Consider the following 17919-nt stretch of genomic DNA (forward strand, 5'->3'; position numbering starts at 1 on the left):
TGTGAATGACGGAGTCAGGCGCAGGAGGTAAAACACCGAAAACAAGAGTTTATTCAGTGTACAATAATGTAGCGCATATAGCAACAGAACGAAACTAGCACAAGGGAAAATCAACCTTGGCTGCATACAAGTAAAGAGTAGCTCAACCGAACTACTCACTCTCACAACGAACAATCACTCACAAAGGACAAGGGGGCAGAGGGAACACTTATACACAGACTAATGAGGGAATGAGTACCAGGTGTGTGTGATTGACAAGACAAGACAAGACAAATGGAGTGATGATAAATGGAGCGGTAGTGGCTAGTAAGCCGGTGACGATGAACGCCGAAACCTGCCCGAGCAAGGAGGAGGGGCAGCCTCGGCTGAATTCGTGACAGTACATGCATATGGAACACTCGGTCCTGATGAAGCCTTTGGTGGTGACTCTTATTAATTATTCTGAAGTTACTCTGCATTGGTGGTAAGATAAGTACTGTGGTCCGGGTGCCTGATGCTTTTTTATGGTCATTCCTGAAATTTAGTTTTTCCATGCCAACTGCAAAATAATTGGGCTTCGAATTGAGCTTTTTAAATATATATTACACATCTCTGCCTCACTCCTTCTGAAATACATGTCTTTCTCAGTGCAACAGTGGTCTAGGAAACATAATCAAGCCTTTGCTTCTGCGTCAGATTGAGTAAAGTATTAGCAAATATATAAATCACAAACATGAACAACAAATCTGATCATCTCGGTTTATGTCTTTTTTGATAGTGTTGTTTTGCTGTAACTAGCTCATCACATACATGACTAGCCAGTAATAGTGTAATAGGACCATCTATTCTTTAGGGGAAGTTGGATTTAAGTTATGGAGCAGAATGGGAAACAAGCTATAGGGCAGAAACTGGATACACAGGATTTACAATACCTCCATGCTGATGAACAAGACCCTTACAATGCTAGACTTAGTAGACAGAGGACTAGGAGGTCACCAGATCAAAACTGGAAGTAGGCTTACTGTGTGAGAGGGAGGGGGAGGGCGTGACATACTGTACAATTACATGTTCTAATGGGTTTTCTACTGTATGCAATTTGATATCCACCGTTCTTAGCTAATGGATGGAAACATTGACTCTTTTAAAAGTAACAGGTTATGACTTATAGGGTACAACATGTGTTTTAAAGTAACCTGTACGTGTTGGTCAGGATGAAAGCTTTTAGAGAAAGCGTGCAATACCATTTCCAATGACAAAGGCAAGTAACAGAGAGCGGTGGAGCGGTGGTTTTGAAAAGGACTGAAAACACATACAATAAAGCCAGACAGACATCTTGTTGTGACTATTTGCAGCACTGGTGAACGACAAACATCTTGAAACCAAAAAGCTTTAGTCTAAAAAAGTGAGCATTGTGCATAGTTAATGTTTTCATTATATCCCTCTCCTATTACATGTATCTGCAGTGTTACAAGGAAGTGCAATAATGTATAACTCCTCTTAGTTCAGTGCACATAGATCACTGTTGCACTGAAGGGCCTCGCCACGCACCTTCTCCCCGTAAAAATCTCACAATAGGATTTTCTTAATATTTTTTTTTCAATTACAATTTTTTGTGTATTTTTGTTACAATAACCCAGATGTGTTCCTCTCACTCAGTCCTAGGGTTGAGTCCACTTATGTCCACATATATCTTAAGTGTTTTGGCCTGATCTCTATTTCTCTCTCTCTCTCTCTCTCTGCTCTCTCTCTCTTCCCTCTTTCTCATACCTCTCCCACCCACACCACTGTGTTCCCTCTCTTGATGTCTGACACCTCGCAATGGGGCGTCTTCTGTTTGCCGTTCAACACAAAGAGGGACTCCGCTGAGGGGGTGACCAGGTACTGGCCAAACAGTCCACTGGACACCACCACTCTGTTGGGGCCCCCCCAGGGCCAGGTGTGGGGTGACAGGGGCTCCTTGAGGCTCCTGAGGACCTCGCTGTGGCCTGACGCCAGGTCAGAGAAGAGCAGGTCCATGCCTGAGCCAGAGGCAGCTACCACCGTGTACTGGTTGGACTCAGTGAAGGAGGGCTGGAAGACCAGGTCGGACACAAGGAGAGTGGTGTCCAACTCCCAGCTCAGACCCAGCACCCCCTGGAAGGACACTGTTTGAACTCTGAGCTTGCCGCGCTGCTGGTCCGGTGTGACGATGTAGCGGCCATTCGGGGACACGTAGGGCTGGCCCGTGATGTTGAGGTTGGGCCCAATGACGGTGTCGGTGACACTGTCGATGAGGAGCTGTGGCTGGGCTGACGAGGGGTCCCTGCTCTGAGACTGGCACTGGATGAAGTAGAATCCACTCAGGTGTGTGTAAGCCATGCTGACGGGCACACAGCTGTAGTTCTTCAGGCTGATGGTCTTGACGCGGTGGAAGGTCTCCAAGTCAATCTTATGCACCGCAGGTTCAGATTTGAGGAAGGCGAAGCCAAACCTAAGATGACAAAGTTCAAGGGAAAGGTTAATGGTATTTTTTGGTGATTACAGTGTGGTCAGGATTCTCATTAAAATTCTAATTTGCTATTTTTTCCTCCACTTGAGAGGGATTGCGATGTTGAGGTGGTGAGTTCACCACCGTGTTTAAGGTTAGCGGGACATCCGTACCTGACGTGAGTGATGATGAGGTTGGTTGGAGGGATGAAGAAGTCATCAACCCTCTGGAAGGGGGTGCGGAGGGTGTGGTGCACCTCTCCAACACTGGCCTGGGGAATCACCTGGAACAGAGCAAAGAAGAACAGGAGAACAGGAAATATACAAATACAAGTATCACCTACCCAGCCAGAGAACAATAAGAGAAAGCATGGTTCGGAAAGTGTACTGAAACATAATAGCAAAAGTCAGATGTTAATGTTGCCATATATCCTACTGCAGATAAGGATCTACATAGAGCAGTATAGTTAGGCTGATGCAATATGGTCTCACCTCAAGACCTGATCGAGGATTGTATTGGGTCTGCTAAATGATGTAAATGTAAAATGTAATGGTTGGTTTAGGAGAGACACAGATAGAGCTGCTATCTCAAAGGTGTCGGTCTGACTCTCATTGGACGATCTATCCATCCACTCACTTTGGGCCCCACCCAGTATTCACATGACAAATGCTTCATCAGGTACTTTACATTATCAGGTCACTGTCAAGGACTAGTGGGATTCTCACTGTATATAACCACTGCTTTGTCCATACATCGGACCCCATAGTAGCCAATCAAACGACTTGTTCTTCCATAACAGTATATTAAGCAGTTTTTCTATTGGTTTTAAATATATTTGTTTTTCTTTAAAGAACTGTTGCACTAAAAGGAGGCAGGCTCCAGTACATCTTACACGCAGAAGGTATTTGTTTAAAAGGGAAAACAACTATAGATACTAATCTGAAGTCTGTGCCATCCCCACTAAAGCCCTAACACCATCACATTGTCATTGGGGGGCCTGATTTTGGATTTTGCAGTCTTCCTGTGAGTGAACTACTGACAGAGAAAATAACAAAAGTTTAATGCGGCTCCCTTTGCCACTGCATTCTACATAGCTACAGAGCCCCTCATATCAGCTCTGCTCATAACCGACTTAAAAAACCCAGAAATCCCCTGTAGTTCCAACCCCTACAGGGTTTGGAGAAAAACCTTGTTAAAAAAAGGTAATTAGAATTGTTACATTGTTACAATGGTCCAGAGTTAATGTTTTCACTAACACATAATATTACTCATGTCTAATAAGGAAGTAATGCTCTCATACACTCAGGGTGTTCGGAAATTCATACCATCACTCTGGCCCCTGTCATCGCTCATCCTAATGGATCATACGCACGGTGTTACTGTATTTTACCTTAGCTGTTATTTTCTCTACTGCATTACTCCTACTGTACTTTAATACCTGAAGGGGAATTGGTTTGTACTGACTGAGTGGCTTTTATATTGAACTGCACTCATTTCAAGGCAGACTGTTGAATCTCAATGCTATTAAGAATTGCTTTATATCCTATTGGTCCCCACTTTAATATGAATATTGCACTGTAGTATAAGGACCATACCTTAAATCAAATCAAATCAAATCAAATGTTATTTGTCACATGCTTCGTAAACAACAGGTGTAGACTAAGAGCGAAATGCTTCCTTACGGGCGCTTCTCAACAACGCAGAGAGAAAAATAATCTAAAAATAATAACAGGAGGAATAAATACATAATGATTAGTGATACCTTGGGTACCAGTATTGAGTCGATGTGCAGGGGTAAGAGGTAATTTAGGTAGATTTGTACAGGTAGGGATAAAGTGACTAGGCAACAGGATAGATAATAAATAGTAGCAGCAGCGTATGTGATGAGTCAAAATAGTTAGTGCAAAAAGGATCAATTGAGATTGTCCGGGCAGCTATTTGGTTAACTATTTAGTAGTCTTACAATATGGCTTGGGGGTAGAAGCTGTTCCGGGTCCTGTTGGTTCCAGACTTGGTGCATCGGTACCACTTGCCGTGCAGTAGCAGAGAGAACAGTCTATGACTTGGGTGGCTGGAGTCTGCCAACTTTTAGGGCCTTCCTCTGACACTGCCTGGTAAAGAGGTCCTGGATGGCAGGGAGCTCGGCCCCAGTGATGTACTGGGCCGTACGCACTACCCTCTGTAGCGCCTTGCGGTCGGATGCCAAGCAGTTGCCATACCAAGCGGTGATGCAGCCAGTCAAAATGCTCTCAGTGGTGCAGCTATATAACTTTTTGAGGATCTGAGGGCCCATGCCAAATATTTTCAGCCTCCTGAGGGGGAAGAGGCATTGTCGTACCTTCTTCACGACTGTGTTGGTGTGTGTGGACCATGTTAATTCCTTAGTGATGTGGACACTGAGGAACATGAAGCTCTTGACTCGCTCCACTACAGCCCCGTCGATGTGAATGGGGGTGTGCTCTGCCCTCCGCTTCCTGTAGTCCACGATCAGCTCCTTTGTGTTGCTGATGTTGAGGGAGAGGTGTTGTCCTGGGACCATACTGCCAGGTCACTGACCTCCTTCCTATAGGCTGTCTCATCATCATCGGTGATCAGGCCTACCACCGTCGTGTCATCAGCAAACGTAATAACGCAGTTGTGGATGAACGGGGAGTACAGGAGGGGATTAAACACACACCCCTGAGGGGCCCACGTGTTGAGGGTCAGTGTGGCGGATGTTAGGAAGTCCAGGATCCAGTTGCAGAGGGAGGCGTTCAGTCCCAGGGTCTTGAGCTTAGTGATGAGCTTGGAGGGCACTATGGTGTTGAATGATGAGCTACAGTCAATGATCAGCATGAACATCATTCTCACATACAGTGAGGGAAAAAAGTATTTGATCCCCTGCTGATTTTGTACGTTTGCCCACTGACAAAGACATGATCAGTCTATAATTTTAATGGTAGGTTTATTTGAACAGTGAGAGACAAAATAACAAACAAAAAATCCAGAAAAACGCATGTCAAAAATTGTATACATTGATTTGCATTTTAATGAGGGAAATAAGTATTTGACCCCTCTGCAAAACATGACTTAGTACTTGGTGGCAAAACCCTTGTTGGCAATCACACCTGGTGTAGTTGGCCACCAGGTTTGCACACATCTCAGGAGGGATTTTTTTCCACTCCTCTTTGCAGATCTTCTCCAAGTCATTAAGGTTTCGAGGCTGACGTTTGGCAACTCGAACCTTCAGCTCCCTCCAGAGATTTTCTATGGGATTAAGGTCTGGAGACTGGCTAGGCCACTCCAGGACCTTAATGTGCTTCTTCTTGAGCCACTCCTTTGTTGCATTGGCCGTGTGTTTTGGGTCATTGTCATGCTGGAATTCCCATCCACGACCCATTTTCAATGCCCTGGCTGAGGGAAGGAGGTTCTCACCCAAGATTTGACGGTACATGGCCCCGTCCATCGTCCCTTTGATGAAGTTGTCCTGTCCCCTTAGCAGAAAAACACCTCCAAAGCATAAGACTAGCATAAAAAAAATGTATATATATATATGTATAAGGAACTCAGTCCGGCTTTCAACTTACTCTTGAAAGTTGTAATAGTAGAAATCACAAGGTGCAATGTCAGTCATTGCATTTCTTAGAGAGCTATTTATAACTTGTAAGAAATGTCCAGATCAACTAGCCCATGTCGGCTAATGTTTTTGCTAGGTTTTTGTAGCCCTTAGATACTAATTTTTTTGTCACTCAAATATCACATGAATACACATTAGACACGGGAAAATGTATAGAATTGCAGGAAATAAGCTTTAAATCTGCAAAATGTTCTCTCTGCCAATAAGAGGGTATGAACAGTTTGTGACATGAACAGTGCTTGTGCCCATAGAAATGGATGTTCCCCAGTGCTGGAAGGGGGGCCTGAGTGAAACAGTTTGGGAACCCCTGATCTATTTAGGGTCCTGGCTAAAAATAGTAAGTAAGCCTTGTAACAGCCAGAACGGCAGCTTGATGTACAAGTACACCTCCTGGACAGAATACTAGTCTATAGCAGGCAGCTTGATGTACAAGTACACCTCCTAGACAGAATGCTAGTCTATAGCAGGCAGATTGCTGTACAAGTACACCTCCTAGACAGAATGCTAGTCTATAGCAGGCAGCTTGATGCACAAGTACACCCCCTGGACATAATGCTAGTATATAGCAGGCAGTTTGATGTGTAAGTACACCTCCTGGACAGAATACTAGTCTCTAGCAGGCAGCTTGATGTACAAGTACACCTCCTAGACAGAATGCTATTCTATAGCAGGCAGCTTGATGTACAAGTACACCCCCTGAACAGAATGCTAGTCTATAGCAGGCAGCTTGATGTACAAGTACACCCCCCTGGACAGAATGCTAGTCTATAGCAGGCAGCTTGATGTACAAGTACACCTCCTGGACAGAATACTAGTCTCTAGCAGGCAGCTTGATGTACAAGTACACCCCCGGACAGAATGCTAGTCTATAGCAAGCAGCTTGATGTACAAGTACACCCCCTGAACAGAATGCTAGTCTATAGCAGGCAGCTTGATGTACAAGTACACCCCCCTGGACAGAATGCTAGTCTATAGCAGGCAGCTTGATGTACAAGTACACCTCCTGGACAGAATACTAGTCTATAGCAGGCAGCTTGATGTACAAGTACACCCCCTGGACAGAATGCTAGTCTATAGCAAGCAGCTTGATGTACAAGTACACCCCCTGGACATAATGCTAGTCTATAGCAGGCAGCTTGATGTACAAGTACACACCCCTGGACAGAATGCTAGTCTATAGCAGGCAGCTTGATGTACAAGTACACCTCCTAGACAGAATGCTAGTCTATAGCAGGCAGCTTGATGTACAAGTACACCTCCTGGACAGAATACTAGTCTATAGCAGGCAGCTTGATGTACAAGTACACCCCCTGGACAGAATGCTAGTATATAGCAAGCAGCTTGATGTACAAGTACACCCCCTGGACATAATGCTAGTCTATAGCAGGCAGCTTGATGTACAAGTACACCACCCTGGACAGAATGCTAGTCTATAGCAGGCAGCTTGATGTACAAGTACACCTCCTAGACAGAATGCTTTAAGGCCTTGATGTACAAGTACACCTCCTAGACAGAATACTAGTCTATAGCAGGCAGCTTGATGTACAAGTACATCCCCTGGACAGAATGCTAGTCTATAGCAGGCAGCTTGATGTACAAGTACACCTCCTGGACAGAATGCTAGTCTATAGCTAGCAGCTTGATGTACAAGTACACCCCCTGGACAGAATGCTAGTCTATAGCAGGTAGCTTGATGTACAAGTACACCCCCCTGTACTAATATCTAGCTGGTAGGCATCTACTGGCCAATTCCATTGCATACCACCTGGACTGCAAGTATCTATTACAGTTGCGTCATTTGAACATACTGAAGTTTCAATATATTGCAACATATTGCCACTGTAACATATATCTCACTTTCCATCCTTGACTAAATATACTTTCCTGCAACCCGCCTCACCCAATGTGGAATGGATTCTATTATTTCTTCATACCTTTTATCAAGAACCCACGGCTGAAACTAGCCAGCTAGCCAGCTAACTAGCTACTTGCTATTAGCTATTGCTATTAGCCACCGTTAGCGGTCTTCACCACTGTCCGTGGCATGCACTACCTACCAGCCAGCTATAGGCTGGACAATTATCGGCCAGTCTGCACAGCGTGCTATCGACCCAGAGCATTTAGGATTTTCTGCCGGAATCACTGGACCTTAACAGCGGATCATCACAACTAGCTAGCTGCAACCGAATGGATGTTGTTGTTGGCTAATCACCACTAATCACCACTTGTCCCAAAGCTAGCACCAGTTAGCCTTGAGCTAGCCTCGAGCCAGGCCCATCTCCCAGCTATCCACCTCTCTGTCAACCGGACGGGACCTCCTAGTGTCGACACGGAGCCCCGCTGAAGCATCACGACTGGTCTGCCGACGTAATCGTCTGATGTGGTTTCAACAGGCTTCCCGTTGCGACGACCACAACATCAGGGTTGACAGAGTGTGCTAATGCAGTGAATAACTCAAACTTGGGGAGGAGGCTTCTGATGATAACATGCAAGAAACCAAGGCTTTTACGGTTACAGAAGTCAACAAATGATAGCGCCTGGGGAGTAGGAGTGATACTGGGGGCTACAGGGCCTGGGTTAACCTCTACATCACTGAATCACTGGACCTTAACAGCGGATCATCACAACTTGCTAGCTGCAACCGAATGGATGTTGTTGTTGGCTAATCACCACTAATCACCACTTGTCCCAAAGCTAGCACCAGTTAGCCTAAATTTGTTTGCGCTGGTAACAACGCAAACAGGGGGGAGTGTCTATAACTATTGAAGAATAGAATGAAGGAATAAGGCCAAGGAAAATGTATACAAATTAGGACATTGCGAATCTATGTTAAGCCCTCTAACGAGGCGATCATTAGGATGGGCCGAAAAATCCTAAAAGCACATTAGGTGAATTTAGGTAAGTCCCGGGGACTTGGGGTTGTGGTATATATATTCGGTTGCAAGTTACCGCTCAACTTATAGTTGACGAACTATATGTTTGATGTAACCGCTCATTGGATGTCCGCGAACTCGTGGTAGCATAAATTTAGGAACAATGAAAAAACGGCGCAATGGAGGTAGAATACTGCCTTAGGGGTCCGTAGGAACGGAAAAAGCCTCTTAAACTGTGTATGTGTGGGTGTGTGAGAGAGAAAAATGGTGGAGTGGAGACGTCTCTGTTGTGTCTGAGTCGACTCATGTTGGGATGGGATTTGTGTTGGAGATCTTGTGAGTCTCCGTGGGTGAGAACGTTGGTGGTTGTTAACTATATGTGAGCCCCCTGGAAGGACGTTAAGGTTAAAAATGTCATGACTCTCTATAAAAAGAGAACGTTTACTAACTATTAGAATATCATGAGCCTACAGGGAGGAGTTTTTAACAGTGTGTAGAGATGTTTTGTAATGGATAAGAAAATAACTATAAATCTGCAGATTAGGATAAGTGAAGTTAAGAAACTTGAAAGTAGGATTTGTGTTCCATGTTTTATGTTGGTTTGTGAGCTCTGTTAAGTGTTACTGTTTGCCTCATGAAGAACGGAGGTAAAGTTGGTCTGTCTACTTTCTGTTGTTTAGCTGGGAGAGAGCTCCATCCACTCTGAAATCGTATTGGTGAATGAACTACGCATGCGTGTGATTTTATGAGTTTAGAGTTACGTAGAGCAAATATGCCACTCCTCTGCCTGCACTGAGCTGCTGGGAGACGCAGACTCAGAGCAGACAGAGAAGAAAGGAGAGATTTAGACACTAATAGTGTATTCTGTTTGTTAAATTGGCTGTTGTTTAACGATGAAACTATTTGCTTGAGACCTATCGAATTGATAAACTAGAGATATGTTGACGGATTAAAAATAAATAAAATAAAATGTTATTGAGCTATTTATACTATTCCTGAGTTAAGTTGTTTGCTTATTTCTTAGAGCGAATGTGACTAGAGGAATATTGAATGGTTGAAATAACTCAGTGAGTGCGTAAACTACTAAATTATTGTCTGTTCTTTGTTCTTCTGTGATATGAGAGACGATGAGAAGGAGGAGAGAGAGAGAGGAGGTGCTGACAAGTACATCACGCGACAGGGTGTGCTGCAACGGATCCAGTCAAATCAAGGCTAGTACTGTTCTATTCACAAAACTTACCTTCCCATAGAGGATATTTTGTGTGCCTAGCATATTTGATGTTGTGACAATTTGACAGGGACTTGGCAACAGACTGATCAATTGATGTAATTGCATATTGGAGTTTTTGTGCATAAGTTGGTTTGATTAGAGTTGTGTTGGGAATCGAGTACTGACATTATTCTGTAAAATTAAGGTCATTGGGTGCTTATTAAGCAATTGGTTTGTGAGTGCTGTAGTGTTGCTGGATTATAGGTCTTTATTTTTTTGGATTGCTCCGAAGTTGACTACTTTCATTTACTTTCCTGATCGGATGTGGTAAGATTGCCACTAATCAATAATTTGGTAAAATAAAATAAAATAAAATGAACAAATAAGTAAATTGATGAATAAATAAATAAATAAATAAATTAATTTATTAATTAATTTGGGGAAGAGAGAAAAAAAAAGAGGGAACCATAGGCTACATAGTCTAAAATAATGAAATAATTCAAAATAAAGGAATATAATAGAGTTGTTACAAGGGGGAAAAAGGACATAAAAACTATGAAAGTAATTACTCCTGTTGATGTAGTAGAAAATAGTAATCCTTTAGTTAATGGTATTACAAGGTTATCTGGAAAAGGGAATAAACGTTGGCATGACATTGAACAACCATGGCTAGTGGAAGGGACTCTTAACCCAGACGTCATCAACATGATGAAAGTGCTTGAATAATAGAGAGAGGAAAAGCAGAAACGACCATAAAAATGAATCCAAACTCCAAAAGTAAGAAGAAAACGAGATGTCTGGAAACTAGAGTGGAGTGAGGTTCAGGAAGATGGAACTTGAAGAAGATGATGATGATGATCAGAGTGATTGAGAAGAGATCATGGGTGGATATGACTCTGTGATCAGAAGGAAGTTGGCAAGAGAGGAAAGAAGGGGTGATGGAAGTTGAAGGAAGAAGAAGGATACTAGAGATTCGATCTCTGATGAAAGTGAAGATGGAGAAAGCGATGAAGATTTGGAGATTAAAGGTGCTTTATGTTCAAGAGGATTTTATCCTACAATGATTAGCACAGAAGAAATAGAAAGAGATATAGACCGATGCGTATTATGCCTGGATAAGGGGAATAATTTAGAAGAAGTAAGAACTGGAAGAACAACTCAAGAAGCTGAAGATATAGAAGAGAAAAAACTGCTGAGAAAGGATCCCAAGAATTGGAGAAAAAGTATACATTGAGGCCAAGGAAAGAGAGCACAAGTAAGAAGATGATGCCAGATGATATTTCGAGGATAGAACTAGAATATAAGCCTTTGAAGAATACCGATATGTCAGATAGACTTGAGAAGCTGTCTACTCTTCAAGATGGAGCATATCCTTGGATTTAAAAAATTGGAAGAAATTATGGTGGGAACACAGTCAGCCATAGGAGACATTAAGAGATTTTTGGCTAATCTCCTTGGGAGTCCAGATATGGAAGACATTTTTCAGAGAGGGGGACTTAATAGATAGATAGGTCTGAAGTGAATGACCCTGAATTGTTGGCTGCAAGTAGAAATCGGCTGTGGAGAGCACTGAAAGATATGTTTCCAACAAATGTGTATTCTGACAACCTTCTGATTGACCCACTATGTCAACAAGAAAAAAATCTGAGAGCCTATGTGTCAAGAGTTCATCAAGTGTGGAGAAATATTACCGGAAATTATCCAGATGTGAGTCAAATTGAGAAGTCAATTTTGAGAGCTAAATTGCAGATGGGACTGCCCTCACAAGTAAGGAGCAAACTGGCAGAGGTGGTTGTACTTGGAAGCATGACAAAAGGTGTCTATAGAGATCATATAGCCCATCAAGTGGATCTGTACAGGAAGGAGGAACACAACCAGAAAGAACAGGACCAAGAAACTCTTAGAAAACTTGATGAAATACAACTGGGGGAGAATAAGAAGGAGAAGAAAAGCTTTGGTTATGCAGAATCAGTGTGCACCAAATCAACAATCATTGCAACAGCTTCAACCGGACCAGTTCCAACCGCAATTGTACCAGCCACCAATAGCGGTACCAGTTGTTTCATATCCACAGCCAGTTTCTGGACAGACACAGAATTGGAGAGGAAGAGGACGAGAAGGCTTAGAAAGAGGAAGAGGAGGACGATTTAAGCCATACTTCCAGCAATCTTCAGAAGTGTGTTATAATTGTGGACAGGTTGGTGACTTTGCTGTGAGTGCAATGGGCCAGGAGGAAACATCAGAGGGAATTTCAGAGGAAGATACAGGAGCAAGTGAAGATCATCTGGAGGACAGGTGAACCCTTATAGGGGAAAGGAGCAAGGATTCTAGGGGTGCCTAGAAGATCCGAAAGGGGGGTGTCAGCTGGTAACACCAGTTAGGGGAAAAATATCCAACAATTGAAGTGAAAATAAACAACGGACCATGGGAAGTGATGATGGATAGCGGAACAGCTTTTATCTTTGTTCGGCCTGAAGATGCTACACATCTCCCTATGTCCAATCAACTAATTAGGACAATCGGATTCGAGGGAGTAAAACAGCTGATTCCTCTTACGGAACCAATTGAGCTCTGCTATAAAAATCAGAAAATTACAATACCCATACTGGTATCAGAACATACACCTATTGCATTGTTGGGAAGAGATGCATTGTGTAAGTTGAACTGTACAATAAGATGTACACCAGACGGCTGTCTGGTAGAAGTGCCAAAGGAAAAGGTTTACCAATTGTTGATGATGACAGAGATGGATTCGTCTTCAGTATTCTGGATTGGAAATCTCAGTGAAGATTTTTTAATTAAAGAAGGCTAAGGTTAGGAGAAAGATTACAAAGGAGTAGGATTTTTGGGAACCATATTTGCTTGAACAGATTGACTATATCATAGGAAGGTGCACAATCTGTCTGAAAAATAATGTTTGCAGGGGTGTGACTGTTATTCTTGGTTACATTCCTACACCAAGAGGTGCATAAGATGTCAAACTAAGCTAAAAGATGCTCAGTCGTTTGCCAAGTTCTTGTGTAAAGAAGTCATAAGCAGGTGGGGACTTCCCGATCACATATCCTAAAATTAGTGGGAAAGGAATTTGTGGATAAATCAGTGAAATGGTTTTTGAAAAATTAAGGGAAAAAGTCAGACTAAAAAGTTATGGAAAACTAGGGTTGAAGTAACTCTAGGACAGTCAGCTCAGCTCCCATGTAAGTGCATGAGAGAGAACAGTGGTGAAGGGAAATTTAGAGTTCAGTGGGAAGATAGATATGGCAGGAGTTTAGATCTGTTAGGAGAAGTTGCATTGAGAAAGTATGCGTTGTTGAATGATAAGAGAAGAATGAAGATTGAGGGTGATTGCAGTATCTATATTTACAATTCCCAGCAGGAAGATCAAGGTGATTATAAATGTATTTTTTATAATCAACAGTTTAAAAGTGAGGGATTAGAGTTGGGACTGAGAGTTAATGTAGTGACACTAGTGGTGATAGATGGAAATACAAGTAAAGAGTTCAAAGCTTTAGGGAGAATGGATGAATCAACAACAATGACATCAACACTTCAGCCTATTAAAACAATAGTGAGAAGCAATTCAACTCTTTCAACATTGACAGTTATTAAAGCTATAAATATATCACATTTGATTACAAGGGAGCCAATCGCTCCAGCACCAATTGTAGAGGAAAAGACTGTCATTAGGGTTAGGATGGGTGGTACAGCTCATCTTCCTTGTAGATGTGAGAGATGGAGTGGGGGTGGTGACGTTCCTCCCACATGGAGAGATAATTATGGAAAATAAGTGTTGTTATGAGGATAAGAAGTAGAAGCTGTTTCACCTAGTGAAAGGAAGTATATTTTGTACAACGATATGAAGTGGAAGAGGGTTATGAGTGATTGCTCACTTATTTTGCGTACTGTTACATGGAAAGATCAGGGAGAATATATGTGTACTTATTTAGTGCAAGCATTAAAATGTGTTCCGGTCAAGAATGATTGGTTAAAAGGCTATGTAACTCGTAAGGTGACGCTTATGATGGAAGATTTGAAGTCTGTTGAAGCTTCCACAGTCACCAAAGGAGTTCAGGAGAAGTATATTACAGTAGCCACTCCAACAGTAAATAATACACAGAGGATATCTGTAACTTTCCCACTGGAAATAGTTAAGAGTGTTAATCCATCAACTAAAGCAACTATTTTAATAGCAACTTTGAAAGAGATTAATGGTAAGACGGCAATAACAAATGTAGGAAATATGACACAGACACCAACAACAACTTTTCTGAAACTAAAGGATGTAGCAAGAGTGACTCAGGAGTTTATGATACGGATGGAGAGTGCTATCAATGGTAGTAAGGATAGTGTTGAAATAGGAGAGCAGATGGTAGGAGAGAATGATGTAGATTCATCTGAAATAGTGCAGAATACTATCCTGGAGGTAAAGGATGAGTTCTTTGATTTTGATGGAAGACAAGAAGATATATCTGATCAATACCGCTTGTTAGGGAAGAGAGAAACTAAATGGAAGGCATATGGATTTGATTCTTCTGTTTTGCAAAATAAAGATGGATGGGCAGGTAGGAATCTTTGGTTCCAGCAGTTAACTCATTCTGTAAGATCAGTGAGGAATCTTGAGGGTCCATGTCTGTTGAGAATTCCAGCACCAGGCAGATGGGGTTCAATCTTAGAGACGGTGGCTAAACCTCTGTCAAGTACGTGTCAATCTTATGCTTTATTATGGCTGTTGTATCAGCAACAATCATTAACAGATACAATAATGTCGTTGTGGAAGCATTTGTTTAGGCCTAGGGTTAAATGTTCTTGGTTAAATGAATTACCCTACGTGAATTTGTTAGATGGGAAGGAAAATCAGTTAACAGCGATTCCTGAAGCATTGGAGGTGAAACCAGTGAGGGCTAAAAGCTGTTTTTGTTCTAATAAAATATATGATGGAAAGGGTATGTTTATGGGAATATCAGATTGTGATGATTATATGATGACTTTGGGTAAGCATGAACATAAGGTTAGTAATGAGAAATATAATGTAACTTTTTATGTTCCAGTTAGTAAGAAGAGCAGGACTTTGATGGTGAAAGATCAGCTTTTGCCTGGTAATGTGACTATTGGGAATTTTAGAGATATTTGGTGGGTTTGTGGTGATAAAGCATATACAGTGGGGGAAAAAAGTATTTAGTCAGCCACCAATTGTGCAAGTTCTCCCACTTAAAAAGATGAGAGAGGCCTGTAATTTTCATCATAGGTACACTTCAACTATGACAGACAAATTGAGAAAAGAAAATCCAGAAAATCACATTGTAGGATTTTTAATGAATTTATTTGTAAATTATGGTGGAAAATAAGTATTTGGTCACCTACAAACAAGCAAGATTTCTGGCTCTCACAGACCTGTAACTTCTTCTTTAAGAGGCTCCTCTGTCCTCCACTCGTTACCTGTATTAATGGCACCTGTTTGAACTTGTTATCAGTATAAAAGACACCTGTCCACAACCTCAAACAGTCACACTCCAAACTCCACTATGGCCAAGACCAAAGAGCTGTCAAAGGACACCAGAAACAAAAGTGTAGACCTGCACCAGGCTGGGAAGACTGAATCTGCAATAGGTAAGCAGCTTGGTTTGAAGAAATCAACTGTGGGAGCAATTATTAGGAAATGGAAGACATACAAGACCACTGATAATCTCCCTCGATCTGGGGCTCCACGCAAGATCTCACCCCGTGGGGGTCAAAATGATCACAAGAACGGTGAGCAAAAATCCCAGAACCACACGGGGGGACCTAGTGAATGACCTGCAGAGAGCTGGGACCAAAGTAACAAAGCCTACCATCAGTAACACACTACGCCGCCAGGAACTCAAATCCTGCAGTGCTAGACGTGTCCCCCTGCTTAAGCCAGTACATGTCCAGGCCCGTCTGAAGTTTGCTAGAGTGCATCCAGAAGAGGATTGGGAGAATGTCATATGGTCAGATGAAACCAAAATATAAATTTTTGGTAAAAACTCAACTCGTCGTGTTTGGAGGACAAAGAATGCTGAGTTGCATCCAAAGAACACCATACCTACTGTGAAGCATGGGAGTGAAAACATCATACTTTGGGGCTGTTTTTCTGCAAAGGGACCAGGACGACTGATCCGTGTAAAGGAAAGAATGAATGGGGCCATGTATCGTGAGATTTTGAGTGAAAACCTCCTTCCATCAGCAAGGGCATTGAAGATGAAACGTGGCTGGGTCTTTCAGCATGACAATGATCCCAAACACACCGCCCGGGCAACGAAGGAGTGGCTTCGTAAGAAGCATTTCAAGGTCCTGGAGTCTCCAGATCTCAACCCCATAGAAAATCTTTGGAGGGAGTTGAAAGTCCGTGTTGCCCAGCGACAGCCCCAAAACATCAAAACATCAGAGGAGATCTGCATGGAGGAATGGGCCAAAATACCAGCAACAGTGTGTGAAAACCTTGTGAAGACTTACAGAAAACGTTTGACCTGTGTCATTGCCAACAAAGGGTATATAACAAAGTATTGAGAAACTTTTGTTATTGACCAAATACTTATTTTCCACCATAATTTGCAAATAAATTCATTAAAAATCCTACAATGTGATTTTCTGGATTTTTTTTCCTCATTTTGTCTGTCATAGTTGACGTGTACCTATGATGAAAATTACAGGCCTCCCTCATCTTTTTAAGTGGGAGAACTTGCACAATTGGTGGCTGACTAAATACTTCTTTTCCCCACTGTATATTCTTACCCTATGGATGGACAGGATGTTGTTACATGTTGACGTTGAAGCTTCCATATGAGGTTTTTACCATTAAAAGAGGGGAAGTACCGGACACAGATAAATCTGAGTCTAGGTTTGGAAATAGGGTGAAAAGGGACATGGCGAAATTTCATAGTCTGGAAGCCTACCATTGGAGGATAAGTCTAGGAGAGAAGTGGGGACTTGGACTTTTTCCATTGTATGGTGTAAAATTTTTGGCAGATCACATAGATAATATTACCTATACTTTGCAGGGTTTTGCAAATGAAACGATAAGAGGGTTTAACCTTCTGTCGAATACTCAAAGAAGTCACAGACTGACGCTGTTGAAACATAACATGGCTCTTGACTATATTTTAGCAAAACAAGGTGGCTTATGTTTGGCTATGAATTTGACGGGGGATGATTGTTATACTTTGATCCCAGATAGTTCCGATAATATCACTAGTGTTATAGATACATTGAAGAATATAAGGGATGCGTTTGGTAGATCTGAAGGAGCTGGATGGTCAGCGAAGGCTTGGTTGCAAGATCAGTTAGGCCCAGTGGGAGCAGTGATAGTTCAGATTTTAGTAGCAGCTCTGATAGCGCTGTGTGTGATGTTTTGTTTTGTACTTTGTTATTGACTTTTGCGAAGGCTATGATATTGAGATGGGTTGGAGTTGTGATGCCTGGAGAAAACACTCAGATGCCATTGTAAACTGTTACTGATCTAGATGAAGATGAACAAGTGGGACTGGATGGAGTATTGATGGATAGATATCCATTTTGAATATCCGATCATTTTTTAAATGTTTTTAAATATTAGTGTGATTTTAGTATTTTGTGATGAATCCAAGGGGGGAAATGGAATGAGATTCATTTTATATATCATTTTATATATCATTTTTAGTTGATATTGATGTTTTAATGTGAATGTGTTGTTTTGCAAAATATACTGTTTGGTCTTTTCTTTTCTTCCAGAAGCATATGGGGGAATGTGTAGAGGGGATTCAAATACTCAAACATGGAC

The 17919-nt window shown here is 42.1% G+C and overlaps 1 protein-coding gene across 1 annotated transcript in view; it reads right to left on the reverse strand.

Annotated features, from left to right (window-relative positions):
- Positions 1 to 308: 308 nt before the first annotated feature.
- Positions 309 to 17919, reverse strand: part of LOC121579232 (follistatin-related protein 4-like) — a 262850-nt gene continuing 245239 nt past the window's right edge. Inside the window, exons 15-16 of the mRNA XM_041893638.2 lie at positions 2620 to 2729; positions 309 to 2449 (exon numbers count right to left, since the gene is read on the reverse strand). Of these exons, the coding sequence (XP_041749572.2) occupies positions 1741 to 2449; positions 2620 to 2729 (819 nt within the window). The 3' untranslated portion in view covers positions 309 to 1740. The remainder of the gene's footprint in view (positions 2450 to 2619; positions 2730 to 17919) is intronic.

This window comes from Coregonus clupeaformis, chromosome 13, assembly GCF_020615455.1.
Source record: "Coregonus clupeaformis isolate EN_2021a chromosome 13, ASM2061545v1, whole genome shotgun sequence".
Lineage (NCBI taxonomy): Eukaryota > Metazoa > Chordata > Actinopteri > Salmoniformes > Salmonidae > Coregonus > Coregonus clupeaformis.